Raw genomic sequence first — 11654 nt, 5'->3', positions numbered from 1 at the left:
AATTCATGAAATAGTAGTTCAATAAAATTTTGAATGCGAGTCAACAAACGTGATGACATGGCCTTTGATCTGTGACCCATCGGGAGAGGGTTAAAGTAAGAAGCCCATTACTGAATACAATAATCTAATGAAATAATCACTTCTAGACTTGTATCCATTATTTTATGTTGATATAGCTTAAAGTTTTATTTATCCCACCACTAGCAACAGCACACTACTTGTGTAATGTAAGAGACTGATCAATGAAAGCACCAAGATCACTTCCTTCTATAACTTTGCAGAGGTTAATTCAATTAAAATTATACTCAGAATTCAAATTATGATGTCCCACTTAAATTATCATGTATTTCTTATAATTAAAATTCATCTGCCGTTTATTCAACCAATTCACTAAATGACCTGAATACTTTTGTGAAGTAGAAGCAGCATCTTTCTTACAACCGACAATGCCCAAGATTTTAATACCATTTGTGAATTTAAGCAATTTATCAACCATTCCTTTATCAACATCATTAATGTAAATCAAAAGTAAAGAACCCAAACATTGATCTTTGAGGTACCTCACTTGTTACATTAATCAAATTTGACTGAACTCTGTTGAAAGCAATCATATGTTTTCTCTCCTCCAACATATTTTTGAACCAACTTATCCCTTACACCATAAAGATAATTTTGTTAGAAGTCTTTTATGTGGCACATTGTAAAATGTTTTCTGGAAATATAGATGTACCAAATCCACACCTTTACCCTCATCATCACAAGCAGTTACCTTTTCAAAGATTAGTAAGACAAGATTTTTCTTTGTTGAAATTGAATTTTGTGGTGTTGCTTGTTCAACAGGTGTAACAACAGTGCAAACCAGTAGTCAATATTACAATCAGTTTTCATCTAATGTTGCTGAAAACAGAACCCATGAAGGCTATCTATTTAAACGTGGGGCTCTTTTAAAGGGTTGGAAACAGAGATGGTTTGTTCTTGATTCTATTAAACACCAAGTAAGTATTTTACATAATTTGTGGTCATGTATTTTAACCTGTTCTGATTATGAGCTGGATAAGGTGGAAGTTTGTTATTTATATGTTTCATAATGTCAAAGGAAATGCCAGCATTTCTCGTGCTTCAAACATTCACTCCAATAGGGAAACCCACTCATACTAATTGACTCAACTAACCATTGCTAGTGAGCCACTATCCAAAGCTGTTTGTTTAGTTGATGTTAACTGGGAATCTCCCATGAAATTATCACCACCATAGCTCTTTGTCAATACAAAATTATGTTCAATAAAAACAGCAAAAAAATAAAAAGCGTATGAAATCGATCTTGACTAAATGCTTAACCTTCTAGCAACTAGTAAGAAAGTCACTAAAATTGCATTATCATATGTTCATGACATAACCAGTTAAATGTTCCAAATGTGTGATTTTTCAAATGCAGTACTGCAGAAGTCTGTATGTGTGAAAATATTTGTGCTTTGTTATATTATCCAACAAGTATGTGTTTGATAATGGTTTTAATGTTTTATACTAAAAACCTATTCTGTGTGTTAAGCTTATGGCTAAATACCTTCATTAGGTTGAATTATTTAGTCTGATATTGCATTTATAAAGGCTATACATACCCATTTGATTAACAAAATGTTAGTCAGCATGCATCTCATCTCACAACAATTAGTTGTTTTAACATTTTTAATTCTAGCATAATTTCCCTTTTTTCTTTTTTTGTAACTGCTTTTCGGTTGATACTCATATAATTGTAAGGAATGAGATTAGATTGTTATTAGTGGATCCACTGCTTGATTTTCTTGAAATTGTATCAGATGTTTTATTAAAAATAAACTATGTATTATAAGCTTTGTTAAAAGTGTGGGTGCAAACATTTTAGTCACCCTCAAAATCTAGTGCCAGATAGAGCAATTTGTTTCAATGTGTCAGGAGGTATGGTATTTACAGAGAAATACCATTTAAATATGTCATTAGTTTGAAAGATGTAAAATGTTCTTTGATCTCCAAAAACATAAAATTGAAAAGACTGAGCTTTGCATTTCTATGTACTTTGTCCACGTCCTTAACTGCCACTCACTGTTCAAGACCAATAATATCTATAGCAGAAACTTTGTAAAATTGTAAATGTTTTTGCTGCAGAATTTGAAGATGTAATAGGGTGTATAATTCCATAGAATGAATTGTTAACTGTTAAAGTTCATATTGATAGAAGTATAATAACCATAAATCAGAAACTGATTACTTTTTAAGGTGGGGGTTCCTATACTTTCACAATTGACTTGAATAACCAAGCATTTTTCTGGGATTTTTTTCTCAACTGGGAAAAGAAGTTACTACTTCATTAAAGTCTAGTACTGTTTTTGTGTTTTTTTGATGACAAACAATCTTAGGTTCATTATTCTATAGATAATTGTAAAATAAAATATGTTTATGTTATGTCTTGTTCTGCAACCCAAACCAATACCTTTTGCAGCTCACAAGGTGAGTTGTGGCCACAGTTCAGGAACTGCTGCAGTAGACAACATACACAAATTTTATCCTATACTTTAATTATATTTTGAAAGATTACTGTTTTGTACCAAAAAAACATAAAATTATGCATTTTTTATTCTTAAAATGTGGAAACTTTTCTAGTTTGAGTGCCTTTGTATGTTACTTTTTATTTTAACTCAGTTGTGAGAAGAATATTTACATTAAGTAAAGATGTAAGTGTTATAGCTTTGTCCATTTGTAGATTGTGTATAATGTAAAAGTGTAAATATTGAGTAAATTTATGTTCTTTCCATATTGTAGCAATAATATAACACACATAGATTTACTTTGTAGTGTGTTTCCAGAAATTTACACTCAAAAGTGTACCATATGCAGTTATAATGAAAAAACATAAGATTTTGAAATATTCTAGTTCACTGTTAGTATGGAGTTTTAATATATATATATATATATATATATTATTTTTATATAAGTCTTATTTTGTGAATTTATTGTGTGTTTTTTTTGTAACCATTTTGCTGTAGTCATGTTATATAAAAATGTTTATAGTTGCTCTGTTATTTTGTAGACTCAGCAGGACTTGTCTGGGTTTGGTAGATGACTCTGTGATTTACTTAGAATTAAGAACATGGATTTTAGGAGATATACAAGCTACTAATTTTTAACAATTCACTTGGATGTAAACATTCACAGTTTCTTAGAACAACTTGGAATGTTCTACCATTAAAACAAGATTTCCCATCACTAACAACTTTCTATTTCTACTCTAATTTACTTTTAGTCATACTTGGCTACCTGATTTAAAACTGCAAAGAGATGAAATAATTTTAAACCTGTTACTAAGTCTACCTGTTGACAATATTTTAACTGACACTCTTCTACGCTTATGGATTTTTCCAACTCTTAACTTCTTTATATAGCCAAATGCTCTCGGTTAGGCAATAGTCATTTAATGTGGAACTGTTTACAAAGTAACAGTGTATTACTACAATTCTTTGGTCCTGTATATGTGTATTGTATCTTGTTTTAACTTTGTTATTAATTTACTGAAATTGTATGTGTGTTTTAAACAAGAATACATTACTAATACTGAAGTTCTATATATGCTTTAAACAACAATATAACCACAACAATAATGTTTAGTAGTCTCTGGTCCTTTATATATAGTTTCTTGTTTTATCTTGTATGTTACTAATTTACTGAAGGTGTATGCATGTTTAAAAAACAATGCATATTACAGTGATACATTTTGTAAAGCCTGTGGTCCTATATATACATATATATTGTTCTTTTGCCATGTATGCTACTAATTTATTGAGGTTATATATATGCTTTATGATGTTTTGTACTAGTACTTTACTGAGTTCAAGCTTATAGTAATTCTGTGTTATAGTTACGTTATTATGATGTTATGGAAGAGTCGCACTGTAAGGGAGTCATTGACATAGCTGAAGTTGTTTCTGTAACACCAGTTGCTCCACCGCAGGGAGTTACAAAGAAGTGTGATGAAAAATCATTCTTTGATGTAAGTACCAATGTTTATGTTACTCATATGTGGACTAAGATATGTCTTCCTTCCTATTTGTTAACTTCTGTTTTACTTTTAAAATAACTGACATTGTGAAGTGTATAGTTTTAATATCATTCAGCTACCTCTCATGAAGCTTAAACTTCTTGGTTCTTCTTGGTGTGAAGCATTAATACATATATATAGCTCTTGATTAAATTTAAATACTAACTGTTGATAGCAAGTTTTGGTAGCCACCAGATTAGACATGATTGACATTCTTTTTTAGAAATGAAAATACATTTTCTACATAATGATATGAAGAATCATTCAAAATATATGTGATAGAGTACATTAGATATCTCACACAATTCTAAAGGCAATTTTTAAAATTTGTAGAATCAGGAATTTATTTTGTAATTAACTTAAGAGTTTGGAAATGTAGTCTTATTTCTAGATAAAAGATAAACTTGGAAAAATTTGATGTACTCACCAGTCCCAAAATAAATAGATAATTTTTTTTACAATTTTTAATTGTTTTTGATGTCTAAAGATTACTGCATTAGTTTTCCAGCTTCTTTTGTTTTCTTAAGATATTTTTCAAGACAGATAAACAGTTCATGCTAACTTATCAAAACTGACATGATTTCACTGTCTGTATACCAAATACACTATTTGGGTTAGTTTTGTAGGATAATCTGTTTCTTAAATCCAGTTTTTCTTCCTACAAAATATAACCGATTGACAAGTCTAGCCAGAAAGGGTTTAATACAAGGTTGCAAAGTCTCAACTTGCTGTTAGTACCTAGTTAATGTTTTTATATGTAACCAAAAATGTTCCTCTGGAATGTATTTCATTATTATACAAATTAAATAAATTGTAGCTTAAATAATTGTTGCCAAAACCAGTACTTATTGAAAGCATTTCTCAATTAAACTGTGTGTTGTTTTTAACTCAAAATATTTGTTGCTACTAAATTATAAAAGATTGTTGAAATATTGGGGTTTTACTATAGGTTGTCTGTTTTTTAGTTCCCAACAGTGTCAACAGGGATTTACTAAGTTATGTTTTATACGCTTTTCCTACTGGAAACTTACTTAAGACAAAAATCCTCTTGAATAAAAAAACATTTCATTGTACAAAAAGGGTTAATGCAGTGGTACTCAAACTTTAGGAACACTTTTAATTTGTTTTCACAGAACCCCAAACCTGTTGGTGTTTTTTGTTTTGAAAAAAAAAGATACTGTGTACATGAACAGCTGTGTTCCAAAATTTTCATATTGATTTAGTTCTAGGAAACGTATTTTTTATTCTATAAATCATATTTAAAAAAAATATTTGTATAAAATTTTGAACATGACTTGCAGACCCCCTCCAGTACTCTAGTTAGACCCAAGTTTGAGAAATGCTGGATTAGTGCATTTAATGGTTTGTGACATAGTTTTTCTTAATTAGTGATTATTTATATTATGGAATTGTTTTATCATTGAGAAATTTGTTAAACTCTGGATGTTCTTTTTTCGTGTGTGCAGTTAAGAACAGTACGGAGAATATACAATTTTATGGCAGCCGATGGTCAAGCAGCCCAGGAATGGATAGAAAAGATACAGGCATGTCTGCAGTAACAAAATGTAAAACTACTTTTAGTTCACTTTGTTTCATTGTGGGCACAGTTTTGGGGAGCCTTTGTGTGTGTTTTACACTTACATTAATAAATGGAGCTACAGACACAAGACCTGACCTTAGCAGGCCTTAGTTCATAACATAATTTTTATTTTACTAAACAGCCAGCTGGTTAGCCAGCATTTAAGACCAGTGATAGTCAAAATAAGATTTAATGGCTATAATATGCATTAAGGCTTTTTATTTCCTTCCTCTTTGGTTTGTTAGAAGGAAAACATGGCTCCAAAAAACATCTTTAGAAAAATATAAATGAATATAGCATATTTCCCAACAAAGATAAAATATGTAGCAGTAGTGTGTTCAGATAATTTGTTTCTGGTTTTAGTTTTATCAGTGTCCTTTGCATCACCAATGTATCTAAAGTATTTTTAATAACACACGAAGTACTAAAGTAGCTTCATATATGCTTGAATTATTACAAATCGAGTGGTTAATAGTGGTGATGAAAAATGTTCCTGAATGATATATTTGTGTGTTTATTTACTTAGATAAATTTTTTTTTTATCTCGCTGGTTGTTTATCACATGTAAAAGGAGATATTGTTTTTGCCACATTGTTTGCAAGTAGGAGTGAATATGTTATGTACCATTACATGTGATTAATATAATCAAGTAATAATGACGGTAATGTGTGGAATTAAAGCTTCGGCACCTACAATCCTGATAAATAAATGGTTATTAAAGGTGACATCATACTGAAAATTTAATTTTGTTATCATTCTTAGCAATGACTATCCTACATTGTTTTAGCACAAACTAGATGAAAGCACCTCTTTCTTCTTTTTACCTGTAAGTATTCATTGTATTATTACATTTTGTGATGGGTCCATATCATTTTATTATGTATTGTATTATTACATTTGTGATGGGTCCATGTCATTTTATTACGGACTGTTGTACTTTAATGCTTCTGTGGCATGTTTAATTGAAAATACTCTTAATTTGAAGTCAGTCACGGCGGCTATTGGAAGACAGCTCAGACAAACTTGAATTTGTACGTTTAAAGACATCAAGTTAAGGTCTTCCTCCCCTGTAATCAAGAATGATGGCAGGGTAAGCAAAGTGGTATCTTTCCAGGAATTTACTGAATGTTTAAATGATACGTTTGTGATAGTGGTTTTAATGGTAGTGCCTTTTATTTCTCCAACTAATGCTATTCTCAGGCTATTTATTTTGTTATTAATAGACAAACTTTCAGCAGGGATGTTTTAATAGATATGTTCATCTACAGCAGTGTGGTTTAAACTACGTGCAATTACTTATAGTATGTACAATTAAAAAATAAATAAATAGGAAACATCTCTTTAGAGAGAATACCATTTTTAAATGTAGTACAAAATATATGACACCATAACTTAAAAAATGTTATCCTATCAGCATTAAATTGATGTATTAAAAGAATGATTGCAGATATTTTGCATCTGAAATTTCACTTTTGTATCAAAATTGTTTTGTAACATTTTAGCAATACTTCTGAAGCTTCAGGATAATAAATAATATATAAGCAATTTATTTTCAGACATTAATTTTGCTTTATATATTCTTGATTGTATGAGAATAGAAAAGAGAGAACTACTCATTCTGACATATTTTTTTAAGCTACTAGTTTTTGAAATTAATAACCCTGTAATATGTTTTACTTTAACAATCTACTAAAATTGCCTAATATAATTTTGGACATTTAAGATACCTTAGCTAATAGACATAAACCGCATAATAGGTTTTGAATTTTTTATATTCAGTGGTTTCCATTTGAACATAATAAAAAAAAAATTAACATTATTATTGGAATTTCCTTTTTGTTCAGTTTCTTCATGGAATAATTTTTAATTTATCATTAAAATTTTAATTGTAAATGCTTTGATATAAATCATTACTTGCCTATTTTGACAGTTACTAAATATACTTTAAAATTTTAAAGTATGTCAATCATGAACAAATCTTATGTCATTATAGATTTAATTATTTTGAATGCAACTACAAAAAAAATGGAAGTTTGAAATAAATTATAAGATCATGAAGAGATGTCATACAAAGAAAATGTGTGTGTTTATTTTTATTATAACTTTATACCAAGCTCTGAAAAGCATTTTGAATTAGTTACTACTTTAAGAAATGTGGGTGTACAATCTCCTTAAGATTGTGCAGAGGAAGTAAAAAGGAGTCATTTGATTTTGTTTACTTTAATTGATATAGACTTTCAGAAAATACATGTAGATTTAGCTTTAGGCTTATGCAAGCAGATGGTGCTCCTTCACTTCTTGTCCAGAGGTGTTGATATCCCTAATTTTTGATTATTTCTTCAAAACGTTTCACATATGCTCTAGGACTGCCTATATGAAGTTTTGCTCTTGGTTACTTCTCTTTTTTGTGTAAGATGCATTAAAATCCTTTGTAAATATGATACTGTGTGCTTCTAATCTTTGTGAATTGTGTGAATGTCCAGCACTTTTTTTTTTTCTAAATATTTCCATTGTGTTCCTAGCTTTTTAACTTCCATGATTGTCATTGCTGTAAATACATATGTTGATCAAGAGATTTTATGGTAAGTACAATTGAAGGAATATTGTTTGAAAGTGCGTTGCAACAGCATTTTCTTAAGAATCTCCATAGCTAAATCTGGTTCTCTCATCTGCATCTCTTATTAGTGTATTGTGCCCATAATATATATTAATACTTGGAGAACACAAGTGTTTTAACTTTTTAAGTGTTTTTTAGATAGCTCTGTGATGATCTTGTTATAAATGTATATTTTTCAGTGTTCTACCATCCAGTGATAGATATATTTTATTCTTGACATTGATGAAGAAATAGAAACATAATTCCCACCCATAATGGATAATGTTTTGAACTGGTCTTGTAGGTATTTGTATATTAACATTAGGATGTTTCTACACAAACGATTAAAATTTATAGATGTAATTACTTTTTATTTAAATAAAAATTCCAACTATCAAAATTTTTAAACTTTTTTAAAGCATTTTTATTTTTCAAAATGTCAAGAGAGGAAGTTTTGGAAAAAAAGTAATAGAAATAATCTTTTTATTTCTCATTGCAGTTGAAAATGAGAAATATTTCATGTGGTCAGGAACAATTTGTCTGTTCATGTAATTTAATGATACAGTGTAATATAGTGGATATGCTTTATCTTTTAATATTTGATAACCATCTGAAAAAACAAACAAACAACAACCTTATTTTTCAGTGATATGTGTCATGATTTATTTAAGTAACTGTTCAGTTTTTTTATTTTTGATAATTTGTCTGCTGCCCCCTGGTGGTTCAGCAGTAAACTTAAGGGTTTATATCACAAAAAGTTGGTGTTTAATCCCTGTGGTGGGGACATTATAGGTAGACCACTGCAGCTTTGTGCTTAAAAACAAAAATTTATGTGCTGTGATTATCTGTCTATACAGTATTTTATTAATCAATATCACCTAGATATATTGCTCATAAAATTTTTTTTTACAAAGTAAAATTCCATTTGGCAGAACTGGTAAGTACTTTTGTGTCGGTAATGCAAACAGTCTTCATACATACTTTTATTAGATATTTCTTACTATTTCATTGTTGATTATATTCCTTTTTGTGTAATTTGGGTATACTTACATTTAACATAGTTGCCAGATTTTGACAAAGTAGTTTTGTGCCTGTTAAACTGTACCATCTGAACTTTACTAGACAAAACAGACAGCTGAACAATCAGATGATGAAATATTCTTTGAAGGAGAGAATAGGAGTTGTGTTACTAGTATATGTTCTCAAATTTTATTGTAAAACACTTGGATGTCTACCTTGGTTTATGACACATTCTGAAAAAGTATGCTGTAAACTGTATAATTTTCACAGTTTATTCTTGATTTGGCTACTAACAGTTACAGATGTAGTTACTTTTGGGTTTAAAGTAACACCATGTAATTCCTGAAATATGGTAAGTTTTAATGACCATAATATTATCACATTAATTAAACAATTTAAGCATGATAGAGTTCATCTTATGTATTATCCTGTATGACACAGAGGTCCATAAACATAAAATAGTCAATATCGGAACACACAATATTTTTGTTGAAGTTTTTTCCTTGAAAGACACTCGGTATGATGAGTCGTGATATAGCTTTCTGGAACAACAATGATAAGTACTTGAGCAGCTTTTGGAGCATTTATAGGAACACTGATGAATTTCTGTGCACATGGCTAACAGTTATTGTAGAAGAAAAAAGTTTGTCAGTATGAAGTTTGAAGATTTATATGATAAAAATCTGTTATTCTACCAGATTCCTAATTAATTTAGCATCTGCAGTATTATTCTGTACTGTATAATTTGTAGTATATATACATATGTGACAGTTTGATTAACTTGCTAATGATGAAGCTTGGATTAACTGCTTTGGATAATATCTCGTAGTAAATTATGTTTTTAATATCCTTAAGTTTTATTCTTGGCTTTCAATAAGGCTTGATATTCATCTTGTGCTTACATTGTAGTCTAGAGGGTTACCCACAGAGAGTGCTTTAAAACTGAACCAACCCAGAATTATAAATTGGTGAAGAGAACACCAGTAACTATTAGATAGTTTCTTGTCCAACACTGTTACCTATCTATAGCAAAACTAAAGTCTGGATACTAAATGTTTTTTTTTGCCACATAGTAGTAAACTTGTTTTGTTTATATTTGATTCTGCTGAAATGGTAACCTTGCAGGTTACATAATACTAAGTATAACTTTACACTTGGTACTCTAGCTTTGCATATTATTAAAAACGAATTTCACTTGATGCAGGTCATGTAATAAAGTTAGGTTGTTCTCAGTTTATGTATAATTCACTTTACATTTCAATAAGTATGCTACATGCAACAGAGAAGTGTTGTTTGGCACGAGTTTAGTGTTACTTTGCATATAAAAAAAATTGTGTGAAATAACCATTTAAATCACACATTTAGGTTAAACTGACATTTTCTTAATTAGTTCCCATAACTCGAAACTTTCAAAGAAAATAAAAATATAATCATTTGAGAAATAACTGGAGCACCCAAACAAACACTGAAGACTTTCTGTGTACGTGACCAAAAGTTCTTGTACAAGAAAAGAGCTAAACTCTAACTTAGTCTTTACTAATATATAGTAAAAGTAAAACACTTCCATAAGATCAATTGACAGAAAATAAGATTTCCTTTCTACATGTCCCCCAGTGGGTCAGCAGTAAGTCTTTGGATTTATAACACTAAAATCAGGTGTTTGATTCTCCTCAGTGGGCACAGCAGATAGCCCAATGTGGCTTTGCTACAACCAAACACACACCATTCTACATGTGCATATATTATGGGGGACTGACTATTCAGGTAATACAGAATGTAAGTTACACACTAGTGACTTTGTTTCGGTAGTTCTAATTTGTCTTGTCTTATTTGAGAACAAGTAGATGCTAAGAAACAGGTAAGTACCCTAGATTCTTTTCTTTTTTTTTTTTTCAAGCTCATGTATGTTAAAAGATTCAGAAGTAGTTCTAATTTGTCTTGTCTTATTTGAGAACAAGTAGATGCTAAGAAACAGGTAAGTACCCTAGATTCTTTTCTTTTTTTTTTTTCAAGCTCTTGTATGTTAAAAGATTCAGAAGGATTTTGTGTCATATTCTTAAACAAAACCTTAAATGTGCATCAAGTATTTAAAGATCCTTATTACGGAAGCCAAACCAGACTATTATTTTGTTATGATCATGTAGGCAACAAAACTAAAATACTATTAACAGTAAAACAACAATTGTTTTAGATAGTTACTTAAGAAATTTACAAAACTGCCATGCTACTTTTGTAACTTCAGTATTTTTTGTCATAAGTAAACATATACATTGGTTAGTATATAATTTTTCTACCAAATATTTTACTACTATTGTGTAGTAAAATGTATTGAGGCCAGTTTTTACCAATGGCATTTGATGACAATTGTTGGGAGGTACTGTTTATTATTA

The 11654-nt window shown here is 29.8% G+C and overlaps 1 protein-coding gene across 1 annotated transcript in view; it reads left to right on the top strand.

Moving 5' to 3' along the window:
- Positions 1-11173, top strand: part of LOC106462098 (myotubularin-related protein 13-like) — a 105974-nt gene extending 94801 nt beyond the window's left edge. Inside the window, exons 40-42 of the mRNA XM_022389234.1 lie at positions 841-995; positions 3890-4021; positions 5536-11173. Coding sequence (XP_022244942.1) covers positions 841-995; positions 3890-4021; positions 5536-5628 — 380 coding nt within the window. The 3' untranslated portion in view covers positions 5629-11173. The remainder of the gene's footprint in view (positions 1-840; positions 996-3889; positions 4022-5535) is intronic.
- The last annotated feature ends 481 nt before the right edge of the window (positions 11174-11654 follow it).

Source organism: Limulus polyphemus, unplaced genomic scaffold (genome assembly GCF_000517525.1).
Source record: "Limulus polyphemus unplaced genomic scaffold, Limulus_polyphemus-2.1.2 Scaffold1092, whole genome shotgun sequence".
NCBI lineage: Eukaryota > Metazoa > Arthropoda > Merostomata > Xiphosura > Limulidae > Limulus > Limulus polyphemus.
Note: the sequence above shows the minus strand (reverse complement) of the source record. Positions and strands in the feature narration are given on the sequence as shown.